At 33.8% G+C, this 18,435-nt stretch overlaps 1 protein-coding gene across 1 annotated transcript in view; it reads left to right on the top strand.

Moving 5' to 3' along the window:
• LOC145690317 (xanthine dehydrogenase-like) overlaps positions 1-18,435 on the top strand; it is a 129,066-nt gene that overhangs the window by 59,803 nt on the left and 50,828 nt on the right. Inside the window, exons 8-11 of the mRNA XM_081765098.1 lie at positions 6,084-6,160; positions 7,033-7,126; positions 10,088-10,200; positions 11,768-11,952. Coding sequence (XP_081621224.1) covers positions 6,084-6,160; positions 7,033-7,126; positions 10,088-10,200; positions 11,768-11,952 — 469 coding nt within the window. The remainder of the gene's footprint in view (positions 1-6,083; positions 6,161-7,032; positions 7,127-10,087; positions 10,201-11,767; positions 11,953-18,435) is intronic.

Raw genomic sequence — 18,435 nt, 5'->3', positions numbered from 1 at the left:
AATGTGGTACTTAACAATGAGTCATCGGGATATCTAATATTCTGTAAATGTCGTGCATGGCCTAAATACCACAAGACACTTGCAGCGTGCGCACATGTACCTAATGTACGAGCACCGCTTTGACATGTACAGTAGTAACCTTGAATAACATTTTGATCATAATCCTGGTCATTGTGTTAGTAGACAGAGGATACCGCGATGCAATTCCTTTACTGGAATATTTAGGAATTGATCATAGAATGCCCGCACTCCTACTACCACGTGAAAGACAACTATCAACAGAAGATGCGAATACTTCTCGACTAGTTACTAAAAGTCTATGGATAGTCGAGGCAAGAAACGGGCATCTAAGATCTGTTTTTAAGTTTCTAGCACAAACATTGAATCTGCAACATGCAAAGAAACTGAATAGTTTCTATCGCATAGCTGGAGCTATTTTGAACAGATACCATCCCGTTATTTTCATGCAAGATGCAACCATTGAATTAGCTAGAGAAATGGGAAATAGGTCAATCATGCCGAACGTTGTTAAAGCAAGAGTGGAGGTAGATAATCTTATTAGAAGTAACGGTCAATGGGTACCGCTGAATGATCAAAGCCTAATTGATTTCTCTGTACTTAACTTAAACTACTTACGAGATTTGACTGTAGGCACATATCAAGTAGATCTCTCATCCTCTTACGTCCAAGATAAACTAATATGAGATAAGGATGAGCAATTCCTGCGCATACGTCTCTACTCAAGGTTCCGCAATGCAACTAAGGATCAAGTTTTCATAGCATATGTAACCAATGATGAAGATGACCAGGATTATGATCAAAATGTTAATCAAGGTTACTACTGTATATGTCAAAGCGGTGCTCGTACATTAGGTACATGTGCGCACGTTGCAAGTGTCTTGTGGTATTTAGGCCATGCACGACATTTACAGAATATTAGATATCCCGATGACTCATTGTTAAGTACCACATTAGATGCTGCAAACCGAAATGATGAAAATAATGAACAGATAATTGATGAATTATTTTAACACCGTTCAGCATTAAGATATCTGTGGTGGGTTTTGGTAAAGGATAAGGGTGCAGAATAATTCTACATGGTGGCTGAAGTATCAAGGAATGTTGCGTACTTAAACAGCGATCTAAAAACACTCTAGTCTACTACGATTTGTGGCTTCGACGTTTTTATCCACCATATTGGATCTGCAATCTTGAATTCAAGAATTTTGACTTCAGATTCGTAACCAACGACCCAAAATACCCTAGTAAACAGCTATTTGTGGCTGCATTCAGGAGTTTCGTGTTTTTGATCCGCCATATTGATCCTCCATCTTGAATTCTAGAACTCTCACCTCAGATTCGTAATCAGCGATACGTGAAACCCATTATATCGTCGGTGAGACCAAAACTGTAGATATTTCAACAGATACGCGCAACTATAAACTACAGTAATATGGAACATCCGTAAGGTAATTCGCGGGGGGGGATATGTGGGGGGAAAGGGCGGTGTCAAGTGGGGTAGTTTGATAGTCTAACATGTGGTTGTTTGGGGTCCTTGTTGAGTTGATTAAAACAACAAATTGTTTTAAATGCTGAAATCAGTTCAATCCCCCCCAGCTACTTGGAGGCGGTTTTTTTGGGGGGAAGGAGTGGATTTCGGTCTTTGTGCCCATTGAGACTTTTGATCCACATGTTAAGAACTATCAACCACCGAAGTTTCAACAACATTAGCCGAAAGCCACTTTCCATAAGATAAGTGCGGGGTCCTTTAGAAGCTCGTGAACAATGTCCTTGACTCCTAGACTTCACGGCTACCGAGGTTGGCAATCAACTAGTTTTTTTAGTATTCAAATACAAACCGCCTATCTTTCTTTTTGTTGTTATAATTAATAATAATAATAATAATAATAATAATAATAATAATAATAATAATAATAATAATAATAATAATAATAATAATAATAATAATAATTATTATTATTATTATTATTATTATTATTATTATTATTATTATTATTATAAGTTGTAGTAGTGTAATTGATAATAATTATACTGTCTATGCAATATACTTGAAGAATGTACTCGAAACTACACACCGGATTTCGCTCGAGTTGACTCGAAACTCGACCCCAATTCAAGTCGAGCTGGAGGAAATTTTTCGAGTCGAATTCTCGGGTCGAGCTCAAAGATGTCTGTTTCTAGTCAAATCGAGTGTCAAAGAAAACTCGCTCGTGTCCATCCCTACGAGTAACGCAGTATGGCATTTTATCAATGTTACATTATATGAAAATGTTCATATATCAAGTAAAAAATTGTCCTTGCATTTACATAAAGCGATTCAGAACGTGCAGTAATAATAATAATAATAATAATAATAATAATAGCGATAGTAATAGTAGTACGGAAAATTGAAGCCATATTTTTTTCACATTTTTAAAGTTTCGGACCTAAAAGTAACGCGTTAGTAACGCGTTACTTTCGAAGTAAAGTAACAGTTACTTTTTGGGGGCAAGTAACGTGTTACTAACGCGTTACATTTTAAGAGAAAGTAAAGTAACTTGTAACGCGTTACATTTTTGCAAGTAACTTACCCAACACTGGTGAAAACCATAGTAAATAATCCAACGCTGACTTCAGAAACTGAAAATTGTTTTACCACATTAAAGAATATAAAAGCATTGAAAGGAGTGCCGTAGCTCAAAGTAGTCTGAGCGCATTAGCTATAGTATCAACAGAGAAAAAAGTTGTAAAAGCTAAACTTCAGAAGAGTTATTGACAAGTTGATTGCCCAGAAGAACATCAGAAATGATTTCATATACAAAGAAAATGGAACGTTTATTTATGAATTGTACCTCTTATTATGTGCAAATATATATATGGTTACTTTCATTGATTTTTCATAGTTCTTCTTATTTAGAATACTGAAAGAATTCTAAAATAGAATTTTCTAACGACTGTGAACTACCGAAAAATTATGTCACGAGACGCCATTGGTTAATAATATAAAAATGATTTGCAACTTGAAATATATGTAAAATTATGCGAATACATTTTGAATATGCACTAACCTTCAAAATATGCATTTGAATATGCGTATATACATTTAAAAAAATTCGGGCTCTAGTTATTACCAGTGTTATTTCAAACACTTATAACCACTATTACTAACTGTTAACTCTAACATTACTATTAAGCAAACGTACCTGTACTGTACCAAACTAAATGAAAATAACAAAACTTTAATGATTATACTGTAGATGCTTACTTTATTATTCACATTATTTGGAGCTCCTTGCTGCGTGAACAAGAATTCTATTTTCCAGATCTGTTTTGTGGAAATTTTGATAGATCATTTACAAGTTTAACTGAACACGAATTTCGGCCATTCCGAGTTTTGTTGACATTGATTTTTCATTATCCAATCATAAAGCTTTCATTATATTAAACATTTGTTCGACATGAGCATTACTGACTGGTATAGCGAGAATATACTACATTGTTTTGAGTAAGTTGGAACGTCTGCTTTCTCGAAAAATGTTTTCCATAATTTACAACAATTATCGTTAACCTTCTTATCAAGTGATAAATTCGTAGATTTTAAAATAGAAAACATTTCCCAGTTCACTTCCATCATAACTAACTTTAAGCGAGTAAATTTGCAACTGTTAATTCATTAAATAAAAACAATACTGTTGCTGCGCGATAATAGAAGTGCAACAATGAAAAGAATTTGAATCAAGCCTTTTGTTATGTACAAATAATTAACAGTTACTAAGTATGTCATATTATAAAGTAAATAATTATAGGACTCTTAATATCTATGCCTGTAGATTTATTTCGGTGGCATGTAGATCCGTAGAATATATTTCGAGCCCGGGCTCTCCGGACACGCCCGGAAATCTACCAATTCTAAGAATCACGTCAAGAGAAATATACCATGGAAGTGTCCACTGACCATAACCATGATAGACTGATGTGAACCTGAAACAGCGTCGTTGTGATTGGGAACGTGATGTCGCTAATTTTAAATCTTCAACCTTCAATCGGATAATTTAGAAAAATTAAATAAATGAATTTTATTATTGTCTCCTTATGCATAGGTTTTGTTACTGGCTAATTTATATCGGACTTCCAAAGAGAAACATCAAAATAATTTAATGACCGTGTCTAGCTACAACTCCCAGTCACGACCACTCTTCAGTTTTATTAGAAATAGGAAAAGGAAAAGTGAGGAAGCCAAGGAGAAGATAGGAGAAAAGAAGGAAGAGAGAAAGAGGGAAAAAGAAAGAAAGAAGGAACTAGAGATGAAGAGTTACTGGATAACGATGAGAATATGGTAAAGAAACTTGAATAGTTTTTGAAAAGGTGATTCATACCCGAAAATTATAATTTGAGAATCAATTCTGAATTGATCATGAAGAGACACATGCTCCCTTATACTACGCTGACCTGGATCCAGGTAACTGCATAAGTGGGAGTTGTCCTGACCCAGCCCAGGTGATGAGAAGTATTAATTTAATCGTTTGTCTGTTATTTCCGAATGTTGAATAACCTTTATCCAGTAGTTGAATTTCCATAGTGGAGATTGGACACACAGTTGAATTAGCCAAGGAAAGAAAAATATCAAAGTGGTTTACATATTTTCCACAAATCAGAGTTCCTGAAATTCTTGAAGAGACTGTCGTCATCTCGGCTCATTCTGTTGTTTTGACTTTCCTTTCAGAGTCGATTTTGATTTAGTTAAAGTTACTTATTTTTTCATGACCTCGGCCATGAACCAATTCACACATAAAGTAATATACACATATAGTAAGTACTATTATCGTAAATTCACATTAAAAGCTACCGCTTAAAACTAAAGTTATTACTCATTCAGACATACTCAAGCATTTATACAGGACAATGTATTGACATAGGTAAAGCAGCTTTAAAGGAAACTATCAACTAACTATATTTTGTCAGCATTTTTTACATCTGTTAAGAGATTAAACCCAAAATGTTAAGAACATGCAAATAAGTATACATATAAATATATCATTACACATAGAATCTTGGGTTTACATCAATATAGATTTGATATTAACAGGAGGATAAAATGCAGGAATAAAATGCAGGAACGCAGGAATTTGGACTTAGGAAGGGCGAAGGTAAACTCAAAACTGTGAACTACGAAAAATAAATTAGGCGAAAATGTAGTAGTGTGAAGGGTTCAATTTTTGAAAACTAAAATACATATTAAACGTAAGTTCAATGGAGTCTTAATTTCGACTCGAGATTACACTCTAAATACAATTTTTTGTGCGCTACTGAAATCGTAACTGTTACATTTTGTGCATGCGTGTATATTTTAAGATGCATTTTTTAATTACAATGAATATGTCTAATATGGTATTATTAGAAATATATACTACGGATGAAGTTGATGGCGTCATTTTTGTTAACTTTGTTGTGTTTCTAAATCGAACAAAAGGAAAATATATCTTCACAAAATTATTTCTTTTGTTGATTTCTGGATGCTCTCCTAGTTTATCAGTGTATTTTCTTTTTACCGTCTTATGTAATAATATAAAGCGAATAATACTTTTAAATCATAGGGAAGAAAAATAAGACATCAAATAAAATGTCCATGCTGATAGTACGTCTTAATACAATTTATCGTTGATTGTCAGACATTTGAAGAAATCATTCTCATAATCAATAATTACATCATTAATAATATTTGAAATAAAATTTATGATAAAAGAGTTGTGGTGGTTCAGTAGTAAAACAGTTACCTCTGGTGCGTGGGGTCCCTCGTTTGATACTAATTCTCACCAAGTAGGCTTTGTGGTAGACAAACATCGTTTGCGTGGTTTTTATCGGGGTTTCCGTTTCCTCCCACTTTCTTTAAGCCAGTATTTCCTTCATCATCATCATCATCATCATCGTCATCACCATCATCGTGTGCTTTTGCCCCGGAGCTTAATCATGGGACGTTAAACTAAAAAATTGCTTATTAAATATAACATTGAAAACTGGTGTAATGGGACCTGAAAAAGTTACACCTATAATGTTTATCTAAATATATTCCTTTTATATTTCAGATTTCAAAACGAAAGTGTTTTCTGGTATTGTGGAAATGTTGCACTGGTTTGCTGGAAAGCAAATTCGAAATGTGGCTGTAAGTAGTCAAATTTAATCATTTAAAACAATTTGTAATATATTAAAAATAATATATTTAGAATTTTGTTAAATGCTAGAACATTTGACTTAATATATTTATTTTACTTATTAATATAACAATATGTGAATAATATAAAATAATAATTTATAAAAATATTACTTCCATAAAGTATTAGAGGATTATTGTGTAGTTAATCATTTTATGTTTAAATAATTATGAACAAAAATTTGTTAGTGCATAGAAATGTGTCCTATTCCGAACAAAAATGATAAATGATACGGCAGCTCAAATGAAGAGAATAAGGAGTGTATACTGAGTACAAAATTGAGAAAATATTACAAACTAAGTGATTTCTTGACTAATATATTGACCAGAAAATGAGAAGATATAACATGTTTCGATTCACTTTGGTTTGTTGGGGTATGGGTTTTGTTGACTAGGCATTTTTATTGTAATGTCAATAAATGAAGTAAACTTTTCAATAGACGTTTATATTGTGTTATCGCGTTTTTTTTCAGAAGTATGTTCATAGATAGTTTATGATGATAATGATCTTGAAGCAAACTAAGCGTATAAATGAAGCTTAATTGTTTATTAAATTAAATATATGATGTTTTACTTATTTTGACCAGTCAATAATGTGAATTACTGATCTAAAAAGCAGAAACTAATATAACCAAGGATTATGAAATTTGAAAGTTTAGTTTAATTTTGAACGAAAGATACCAGCTGGTCTGTTGAATTTCATCTTAAGTACTCGTGTCGAAGGAAATAAGTATAGACATAGTACGCTCAAGAAGTCTATAAACGTTTTGCCTAATACTAAATTCCTACACTGCATTGTAACTTATTTCTGTGTAATATTTTAGGCTGTAGGTGGAAATATTATGACCGGAAGTCCCATATCGGACTTAATTCCAATCTTTATGGCTTGCAAGTGTCAACTAGAGGTAAGAAGCATAGGTAAGTAGCTTAGAGTTTGCTTAGAATCAGTTTCATTAAAAAAATTCACCTAAGATTCCATACAATATCTGAGCTTCATTCACCTTGCCTTTCGTGAAGGATATTTGGGTTCGATCCCCAGTGTGAATACATGTAGTTCAGATACTATATTGAACTATAGGTTTATTTTCACATTCTTTCGTGCCAAAAATAACAAAAATTAAAAAAAAAGAAATCCCCACATCCACTTCATAACTTTTAATTAAAATGTTTGTACTTGAATCAATTCTGAGAAGAATCTACTTTTAAAAGATGAGCAGGGTAAAGATATCAGGTCTGAATCAATTCTGAGATGAAACTTTTTTTATAAATTGAGCAAGATGAAGGTGTCAGATATTGCTTGCCTTTTCTGGTAAAGGTTCCTGTTATTGTTTTCCTCACTCGCATCAAATGAGCGTAAAGCCAATATCTTGATTAAATGATCAAGGACATTTTCATATCCCTAACTAAAGATACATTTTCATTAGAGACTATAGATCTAGAATAGAAATGTTACAAAATTTAAAAGACAAAGGGAAAATTGAAATTAATATCTTTACTTAACGTTCCACATTTATGCCATTTAGGCTAAAGGAAAGAAATGAATAATGAAAGGGAATGATTATTAAATAATTGGTAGAAGGAAACGGGAGAATCTCAATTTGACACGAGAAATTATGTTATCCGTAAATGAGAGGTTACACAAATTTAACATATTCACAGTTCATGTGATTATTGTATGCTTGGATCAGATCGAAATACTGTACTCAGAGTTCGATTTACTCGGGGAATGTGGAGAAATACTCTCTGCAAAGAAACAAAACGATTACTGAGAAATGTTTATATGGGCGTGTACTGCAAAACAAAATACTTATATGATAATTTTCTTAAGTACAAGTCATGCCTTTATAAAACTCCCTTAATTTGCCTACTAACTGCATTTAAAGTAAAAGTAACCAAATAGGAAATTATGTTACTGAATACTCAAAATGTCGACAAAACTAATAAATTAATCACGATAGTTTATGAATTTCTTGGAAAAGAGATCAGCAGTAGTAATTTGACGTATAATCCTGTGTCAGTTCGAAGTTTACTTGTAACTGCTGGATTAATTAAAGACTTCTTTTCAAACTGCAGAAACTATTTTGTATACTAAATACAAACGAGCTGAAGGTCATTCTTTATGAAGAAGTTACTAAAATGTTGAGGTTAAAAGAAGACTGACCGTTTTCGTAAAAGGGAGTATTCTTTCTTTCTCATAATACATATATTTTTGTCAGAACAAAAATGTCTGTCCGTACTATGGAGGTATCCGCTATTGAAGGGTGTCCGTTAAGAGATGTTTTACTGTATGTATAAAAGACTTAATCAAAGATCATCAGGTAGTTATTTCCAGAATCTTACTTGAAATCGTGTAAAGAAGTGGATTTAAATACGTATATACATAAAAATCAAAATGTAAGACTAACATAAGACAGAGGTTATGAAGGACTACATGAAATGGGGAACAGAAAAGGAATATATGTTTATAGGGGCTCTACAAATGATGTATACACTTTCAGGTTGCTAGGAAAATGAAGCTATGATATGGAGCAATTTGTTCTCGGAGATCGTCGCTAGACTTCACCTTTGTCTTGTAGATAATGTCCTTGATATAGTTGCATAGACAGAAATCGCACGGAGTCACGAGATATGGGTAACGATGTGATCATGATATCAGACCACCGTCGACCGATCCGAGCCCTAGGAAATGTTGACCCCAAACAATGTAGAAAATGCTACACCCAGTGGGGAGATGGATCATCATGCTGAAAAATTATGTTGAATATCCCAAATTGAGGAGTTATAAATTACTGTAACATGTTCTAGTATGTAGCTCCTGAATGGTTGGTCCAGCAAAGAAAAACTGTTCCACCTTAGGTCACACTACATATACCTTAAAGCTATATGGTTCCTGTTCTGTAGTCAGATAAGGTTCTCAGAGTCTTATTCTACAGTTGTGGGTATTATCGTTTCTACAAACTTTAAATGTTGATCTATCATTAAAGCTGATCCGTGAGAGAAATTCAAGGTCTGTCTTAATGCGTGAATTGACTTTTATCTTTTGATGTGACTGCAATTTAAGGTGAAGATGTTTGGAGAATTTCGTGCATATTCGTAGTTGATCGTGAAATATTGAATTCATAAATGACAGTACGGATCGATTTACTTGGGCGCTTGCACGTTCAACACATTCATCCGAAATCGTCAATCTTATATATATATTTGTTTCTCTTTCCTTGAATTTGATGGAAGCTCCTTCGTGTAAGATCCTCCATAATATACTGTTTTAAGTTTCGCAACACTCATGTTACATATATTTTTTTTTTTCTGAAAGCCACTTGACACATACAGTTTCTTCTATTTCTATTTATTGAGCAAATTAGTGCTACCACTCAACTGAGTCCCAAATTAAAACAGCGTTGCCAAACTTTTAACGTTGCCAGCTAATTTTTCTGTACCGGAGAAGACATGCGTAATGTAGTTTTCATTCTACTGCTAAAGAAAGTTGTATATATCAGTTATAGACACGTGAGTTATATATATAGTTAGGGGCTAATAGAATGAGAGCATATGGATAATATAGCAAATTAATTTTCTCGAAAATATTTGGGGTCGCAACATTAGACGAAATACTCTGTATATATGCAATGATTCAGCAGTATGGTTTGTACTTCCCCACTTCCTTCAATCCAGAGGTTTGCGCTCTCAAGTTTTGAAGAATGTACAGTTTGATTGAGTTCGAAATGTTAAGTTTCTTTCTATAAAATCTTGGAGTTATTGAAGTCATACAAGCACCCGAATATCATTCCTTCCATTTGAACTATATGTTTTCACAAATCCCGTTACTGTAAATAATAATATTGTTTTGTTAGTAAAACATCTTATTGTTTCATATTTCAGAGAGAGGCTCGAGAACCGTTGTTATGGATCACACATTCTTCACTGGCTACAGAAGGAATGTTATTAAGCCAGATGAACTTCTAGTTAGCATTACGATTCCATATACAAAACAAGTAAGTAACTATACCATATATATATAATTAAATCATTCATATCTAACTTGGATTAACAATCTTCAACAAAGAATTCTATCGGTGTTTAGTTTCGATTATTCTGTGATTACATCTCTGTAAGTTCAATAGCGTCAAATCTCTAAACCATCTTCATAACGACTGTCAAATCTACAAGAGAAAGAAAACTGTTAGTGGTTTTACATTTGGAAGAGTTTACAGGTATGCCAAGGACAGGAAGTTGAGATCTTGTTGTAATTTCAGTATTATTAGCTGATGCTCTCGATATTTTCCTTCTCAGAAAATCAAATAATTAAGATTGATGATAAATTTGGTATCCACGTGTTTATGTTTGTTCTTGCAATATTTGTACTATTTTACTTGAATGAACACAAAATGTTTTATAATTTCCCCGTAATATCACTTATTAAAATGCATTTTGGGGTTCCTACAAGAGCACAAACTTTAATTATAATTAAAAAAAATAAAATTATCATACATACATAGTTTATATCACTCGATAAGAAAATCATTTAGTACTCTCCACATAAAACTTGGAGTATGACGTTATTCTTATCTTATTAATGGCCGAATATGTTGAAAAGTAGAAAGAATTCAAAGTAAATACGAAAGTCTCCAAGTTTAAATATTCACATAATTGAAATGCTGCTTCTGAGTAATATAAATAACTTTCATATAATTAATGATGATTTTCTTAATCCATGATTTAGAATTACTTATTTTAGGTTCGTCATCCATATTTTTGAGCTATCTATCCATCCTTATTTTTTAGGTTCGTCATCCATTAGCTTTTGATGTATTAATTTGGGAACAATGGTCATAAGTTTAATATTGCTATTTTGTGTAGTTTCACAATTTATCATATTCTATGTATCTATATCTTATGTCACATGTTCACAATAAGCTTTGTTTAATGATTTGATTGAAATGCTTTTATTCCTAAATTATCAGCAAATTATGTTTTACACATCTCTCCCTAAGAAATTTTAGAGCTCAGATAGGTAAAATTTAGAATTATTATTATTATTCTCATGCAAAATGATCTTGAAAACTTTTTTTAAAAAATTATTTATTAACACTAGTTCGCGAATTGCAAATTTGTACTTTTTTCTCAATTGAGTCATCTAAATTTGAGATTAGAGTTTGCCAGCTAAAAAAAAAAAAAAATAATATAAACAAAAACAGGTTTCATATTCTGTGAGGAAGTTATTATTTTTCCATTTCTGCTCCAGCACTAGTAAATTCTAAAAAAAAGGAACTTCCTTTCATCAAATGTGAAGAACGGTGTGGTCTCACTGTATTTTACGTGTTTTTCGCTGTAGAGATTTACAAAGGATAAAGCAGTCTGTAGGATTTTACAAAGGAAAAGGAACTCAGGAATAACATACTTTAAAAGTAGGTAATAATAATATTATGTAAAGGATTAAGATATACAAAACAACAATCTTCATTTTCTACGGTAGTAATTATATTTTTCTACTTTGAAATACCTTCTCTTTGCCTTTTCTATTTTTACTTGGACTAACTAACTAACTTACATTTGTTTTAGAATGAGTACTTCTACGCTTATAAACAAGCAAAACGACGGGATGATGATATAGCAATTGTGAACTCTGCAATAAGACTACTACTGAAAGAAGGAACTAACGTAATTGAAGACATTTCTTTAGCATTTGGAGGAATGGCTCCAACAGCAGTTCTTGCTAACCAAACGAGGGAAAATCTCATTGGAAAGTAAGTTTAGTACTTTTATCCTTTTATTTCTAACTGTTACATGCTTTAATAACTAACATGTATTCTTAGATTAGTTGCATATTTTTAGCGTAGAAAGTGTTTAGTGCATTCATGCTTGCTAAATAGTTACTGTTTGACAACATGTAACTATCATAAAATATTACATCCGCAGTTCTCCATTATTACTTGCACAGGGCGTTTCAAAACAACATCGACAACGTTTGGGAGGTGATTCCTGACACCAAGTTAAGACAAAAAGTATAGACCAACCTGGGTTAACAAATGCATCCTTTCAGAGTTCTAGCCTGCCGAAAACATGAAAAAAAATGAACTTTAAAGGTCCATAGCTCCAGAACTATTTGACCTACCGTAGTCGGGTCAAGACTTCACTTAGGAACTAATATGTGCGCTATCCAAATATTCAAGTTTCAGAATCCTGCGATACTTCTGCAGCAATTTTTATAGAGGTAGTTGGTGAGTACTTCAAGTTATATGCCCGTAGCCAAGCTCCCTCTTCAAAAATTGTTGTGTGAGTACCTTAGGATTCTGAAACATACTTTTGAATAGCGCACATATTAGTTCCTTAGTGAAGTCTTAACCCGACTACGGTAAATCGCATAGTTTTGGAGCTATGGACCTTTAAAGTTCATTTTTTAAATATATTTTCCGCAGCCCATAACTCCGAAAAGAAGCATTTGTGCACCCAGGTTGGTCTATACTTTTTGTCTTAACTTGGTGTCAGGAGTCACCTCCCAAACGTTGTCAGTGTTGTTTTGAAACACCCTGTATATACATTCTGCGGCTATCGTTATCAAGGGTAAAATTACAGTGAAATTAAAATAGATAAGTTAGGGTAACATCAAGAATAATAAAAGGACAAATTATACAATGCGATGAACTTTAACGCAGTACAAGGAAGAATCAACGAACAATAAAAGTACAAGAACTATGGCAGATGTGTGATCATCCGCTTAATGAAACATCTATGGATTGTCCTAGTAATACAATAGATAGTCCGATTGATTCATTGGTTGGTCAGCAACGAGGCTATTTGCCTCCGTCACGATAAGCTCAATGGCTGACACAAGCTGCACATAAAAAGTTCGCAATAAAACTTCTAAAAAATGTAAATAAAATATAAGATCTACAATTTAAGAGTGTAAACCAAAATCAATATTTAAAAAAAAAGTAGCGTAAAGAATAAAGATATAAATAACGAAATAAAACATATATAACATAAAAATTACTAAGAAAGAAGCAAGAATAGAAATTTATAACAGAAAAATAAAATTAAAAAAATCCTCGGAGCAAGCTAATCATTCCAATCGCACGAATGAAGGTGAGAGTACGGTCAGTAAAGACTCCATTATCCCCCAAAATCTAATTAAAATCTTTAGAAAGTCCTAAACGTTCTCTGAGGTCTGAATATTCTGGACATTCTACAATAATGTGCCGAATGTTCAGTGGAACGATATAATTTTTACGATACGGACGATTAGCACCACGCAACTAAATAGGAACGTGTGAAATGTGAGTATCCGATACCCAAGCGTGTTAGGATCATTTCATCTCGGCTACTAGTATGCGACGAAGTCTGGCAATTGCCTAAAACAAGTTTAACTGAGTGGGGCTTATTTTTGGTAGCCTGGTTCTGTTCAACTTGCCAGTGAGAGCGTTAGAGGAAATAAGTAGTAAGATCAAAGCAGCAAAGAGAATGCTCTAGTACAATTCCGGCCAGTGCGGCTCCTGTATCGGCATGCTCGTTTCCTGGATGCGGACATGTCCCAGCACTCAGCAGGCATCGACGATATAACTCTGTTGTCGTAGCTGATGGCATCTCACAAGAATGTCTTCCACTAGGGCGTGTTTACTAAAGACATTCTAGAAGCTTATGACAACACCTTGTGAATCAGAGCTAATAAGTACACGACGTAGCGAAAACTTGAAGAGCATTGTCGAGGCAAGCTTAATTGCTGTTAGTTCAGCTGTAAATACTGCTTTGGGAACCGTCCATATACATATCTTATTAAAATTGGAGTATTGTTCTAGTAACGCTCTGAGTACCAGTTGGCGTTCCTAGTTACTTGTGTGCCGTTTAGCGTGTAATTGCAACGGAAAGTCGAACCTTGTAAACAGCCATGGTAGAAAAGCATAAACAAGCAAAGAGAGGCCACTCAAATTCATCAGCGGTGAGACTCTCATAAGAACAAAAATACCCATGGGTGTGTAACCTGAGGTCGTGGTGGATATCGGTAGTAAACCTGGCCATCAGAAAGTTGCAGGAGTGGTCAGGAGTACAACGCATATGGACTGTAATTTCTAAGGAGTCTCTTACGACGGTAGTTTAACATTGGTCATTCGATTCTGCATAAGGTTGAGAACAGGACTAGCGTGAAACGCACGATAGCTACCCGAATTCCCAGGTGTTGCAGTGTCAAGTTGATTTATCAGAAAGGAACGAGCAAATTAATACGCAGTACAACCGTGGTCTAACTTGGATTAAATTATACCACGATATTACCGTAACGAAACAATACAGTCAGCACCCCAGGTGTGGTGGAAAAGTAACGAAGCAAATTAAGAGTTCAGAAACAAGAGTAAGATTACGAATGTGTGGTACCCATGTTAAGCGCTAATCTAAAGTCAAACCCAAAAACTGGATTGGGTAAACTAATGTCTGACGAGTGCCATGGAGATATAAGTCCAGATCAAGAAGGCAATTTAGTTTGTGTTAGAAATGCACACACTGTGATTTTTGGACAGAAAATAGAAATTCTATCTCGTTCGACCAGCAAACAAGATGGTTTGTCAGCTAAAGCTGTTGAGTAATTCCTGCCCCAACGATATGCAATTAAACAGTTGCAATACTGAAAACTGTGATTCACACGAGACATTGCGCAACATATCGTAAGATATTCAATCAATCTCTGGTGCAGTGTTCTTTATCTTGAGACCTTTTACAATTTTAGCTGTCACATCTTGTTATTCTTTCTACTGCACCTTCTGTTCTTAGAAAATGATCGCGTAATAACCTGAAATATCAGAACCTTTTTTTAAAAAAATAGCAACACGTGGAATGCTGATTACGTGCTTCTATTATCTACGTAAAAAATTCTAGCATAATTTTGATACAATGAGTATTTATCGAATGATTCATTGAATGATACAAAGGAATTAATTTCCTAATTTCTTTACTGATACTTTTCTAGGTTTTCTTGACTCCGAACTTCAGATTCTTGTACTCAGATAGATTACTCACAGAGTACTTGTTCGTTGAAACAAAACAAAATAATTTGGAATGTAATAAGTAAGCTGAGTCTCTATTGATCACATATTTTAGCAGTTACGTTATGAAATTATATATTTAAAAAAAAATGGTTTTGCCTTTTTGATATTTTTAAACATCAATCCAATTATGTACTAATCTCTTCAAAAATCGGAAATGTATTGTTTATATTGTCTCTTCGTAAGGAAAATAATATGTATCATTAGTATAACTTTTTATCTAATATTATTTCCATATAAGATATGCAAAGGATCAGTTTGATGTAATAGAATACCTTAAGTAACCTTTGACATTTAAAGATTTCTTTATCATTATTTTGCTGATCAGCTACAGGCATCATCAGAAGTATAAATTTAAGAAGAATTCATAAGGAAATCGGATTAGATTTAATTATAGCAACAGGTAATTCAAGTATTTGAAGGAAAAAGAAAATAGGGAATACCATTTACGTCTAATGAAATTCAAAGACTAAGAAAATGCGACTGGCCAACAATCGAAACATTAAATTTGTACTTCTGGAGAATATGGTGGTTCCCTTCAATTGTTTCCGTCGTTTTTCAATACGTTAACGGTGAGAATGAGGGCACGGCTCAGTGGTAGAGCGCTTACCTCTAATACATGGAGTCTTCTTCGATCCGCGGCAAGTAAGTTAGTGGTGGACAACATTGTGTCAGTGGGTTTTCTTGGCGTACTCCCATTTCTTTCCATAATCTCATTTCATCAATTCTTCCATCATCATTCATTTGCCTTGATCATCCATCTCGGTTAGCCTAAAGAACATAATCATGGAACGTTAAGATGAAAGATTTCATTTTTCATTTTAATATGTTAACATTCAAGGACAAATTATAAGAACATGGCGGCTTACAGTAGAAGGGGAGATTTACCCGGTAGATGTAATGATGAAAAATCTGAACACAGGGTAACAGTTGGATTAGACAATGGGATAGGCATGTGTTTAAGTGGTCAGGAAAATAACACGAGTAGCGTAACTAACTCTATTCTTATCAATAGCCAAAAAACTACTAAAAGTACTGTGAGTGAAGTGCAAACAAATGACGATCGGGAAAACGTTCAAATCACAGAAATCTTTCCTCAAGAAATAACGAAGATTTACGAAGAAATTGCAACCCTTCGTACAATCATTGAAATTCTAAATGAGGAAGTGTCATATCTTAAAATGAACCAGTGTAATGATAGAAGGTGTACGGAATCGCAGTCTGGTAGTACAAAGTCGAAACAGTGCAGCAGCTGGAGTGAAGTGGTGAAGGAACACAAAACCAAAATTGAACACAACAAAACCACAACAAATCCGAATCATTATAATGATACAAATAGAGAACAACCAAATAGTGCTAAATATTCTGATTCCCGAAGATTAAACTACACTAGTAATGTGCCTAGACAAACAATTAAAAATCAAGTACAAGGAACATCCGACACCAGCAGGGTATCAACAAGTGCAAGTTATAGGACACAATGGAAGACAGTACAATCAAAGGGTAGAAAAGCGCAAAGTATTTCCAATACGGTAGATGAAACCAAAAATAAAATACGTCTCAGCAATAGGTTTGATGTTCTAGAACAATTCAATAGTTATACAGGTGAAAAGGAAAATACTGCAGAAAGCGTGAAGAATGGAAAAAATGAAAAGACGGTAACAGAGGACAAAAATGTAAATAAAGTAGAGAAAAGTCAAAAACGACAAAGTAGTTTCCAGGGAAATAGAAGGGGTAACATATATATTGTAGGCGATAGCCATGCAAGGAGTATAGCCAGAATTATTCAAGAACAGAAGGTGAACATGCAAACTAGTGGTTTCGTTAAACCAGGTGCTGGTTTAAGTGAGGTAGTTAGCTGCTTGGTACAAAAAGGTGAACAAATGTCAAAGTGTGATACGGTAGTAATAATTGGGGGATCAAATGATGTGGCAAAAAACGAAGCTGACAACGTGGTTAGGAATTTGAGGAACATCTTGCCAAATCTTACACAAACAAATGTAATTGTGTCTACTCTGCCTCATCGGCATGACTTAATCGGTACATCAATTGTAAACAAGGAAGTTGATACAGCAAATGCAAAAATCATTAAATTGTGCAGAAGGTTTAAAAATGTAAAGGTACTAGACATAAGTATGTATCCTAGACAATACCATACCGTACATGGTCTGCATCTAAACGGTAAGGGGAAACAGTGCATGGCTGATAAAATATGTGTATTAGTGGAGCAATCGGAAACCTATAATGATACTGGTGTTATAGCTTTACCATTTAACAACAGTCTCAAAAGTAGGACCACCGTTGCTGTCAGCGCTGATGTAAACAGTACTAATGCGTATAAAGAAAGGGAATTAGACAGGATCTGCCTCGTTCAAAAAATACACGCAGATAATGTGGAGAATCTTGAAAAAGCAGGTAATGTAAGTGCACCTAGTCCAACTCAGCGAAAATCAAATAGAATAAGAAAGGTTCCTACAAAGTATGATGATAATAGTTTTTTAATGCAAGTCCCAATAATAATTCCAAGCACTTAGCCAATAGAGGTAACAGTGACTACAATGTAACAAATGTATATTATCAGAACGTGCAAGATCTAGCTAGCACGGAGCAAGGTAAACCTCAACATAATGCTATACAAGGGTGCACGAAAAACAATAGAAAATTGTTTACAGAGTCATATAATGGTACAGCAAAAGAAGTTGAGCTAATAGATAATAATGAAGCTGGTCGAATTAAACAATCTAACTTAACTAGACTTCTTAATGTTAGAAACATAAATTATATAATTTTAGCACAAAGTAACTCTGGTCTATTTTCAAACATGAAAGGTGTTATAAATTGTGACTTTGAAAATATCTTGCTGTTCCACATTAACGTACAATCAATAAGAAACAAATTAATTGAAATTGAAATTTTTCTTGACTCATTTCCGTGCCAAATTCTTTGCGTTAATGAACACTGGCTTAGAAATGAAGAAATACTTCTATATGTACCTAAAAATTATATCATGGCAGCAAGCTATTATAGAAGTAGAATTACCCATGGAGGAGTAGCAATTTATTTAAGAGATGGCTTCACCATTGACTATATTGTTATTAACGTAGATAATTTCTGCTATGAGGGGGAATTTGAAGTAGTTGCAATTTCATTTCCTAGCGCGAAAACAATTGTGGTATCAATTTATCGAACACCAGATAC

The sequence above is a fragment of the Thermobia domestica genome, chromosome 7 (genome assembly GCF_964235325.1).
Source record: "Thermobia domestica chromosome 7, izTheDome1.hap1.1, whole genome shotgun sequence".
Lineage (NCBI taxonomy): Eukaryota > Metazoa > Arthropoda > Insecta > Zygentoma > Lepismatidae > Thermobia > Thermobia domestica.
The sequence above is the reverse complement of the archived record's forward strand: the minus strand, read 5'-3'. Positions and strand labels throughout refer to the sequence as shown.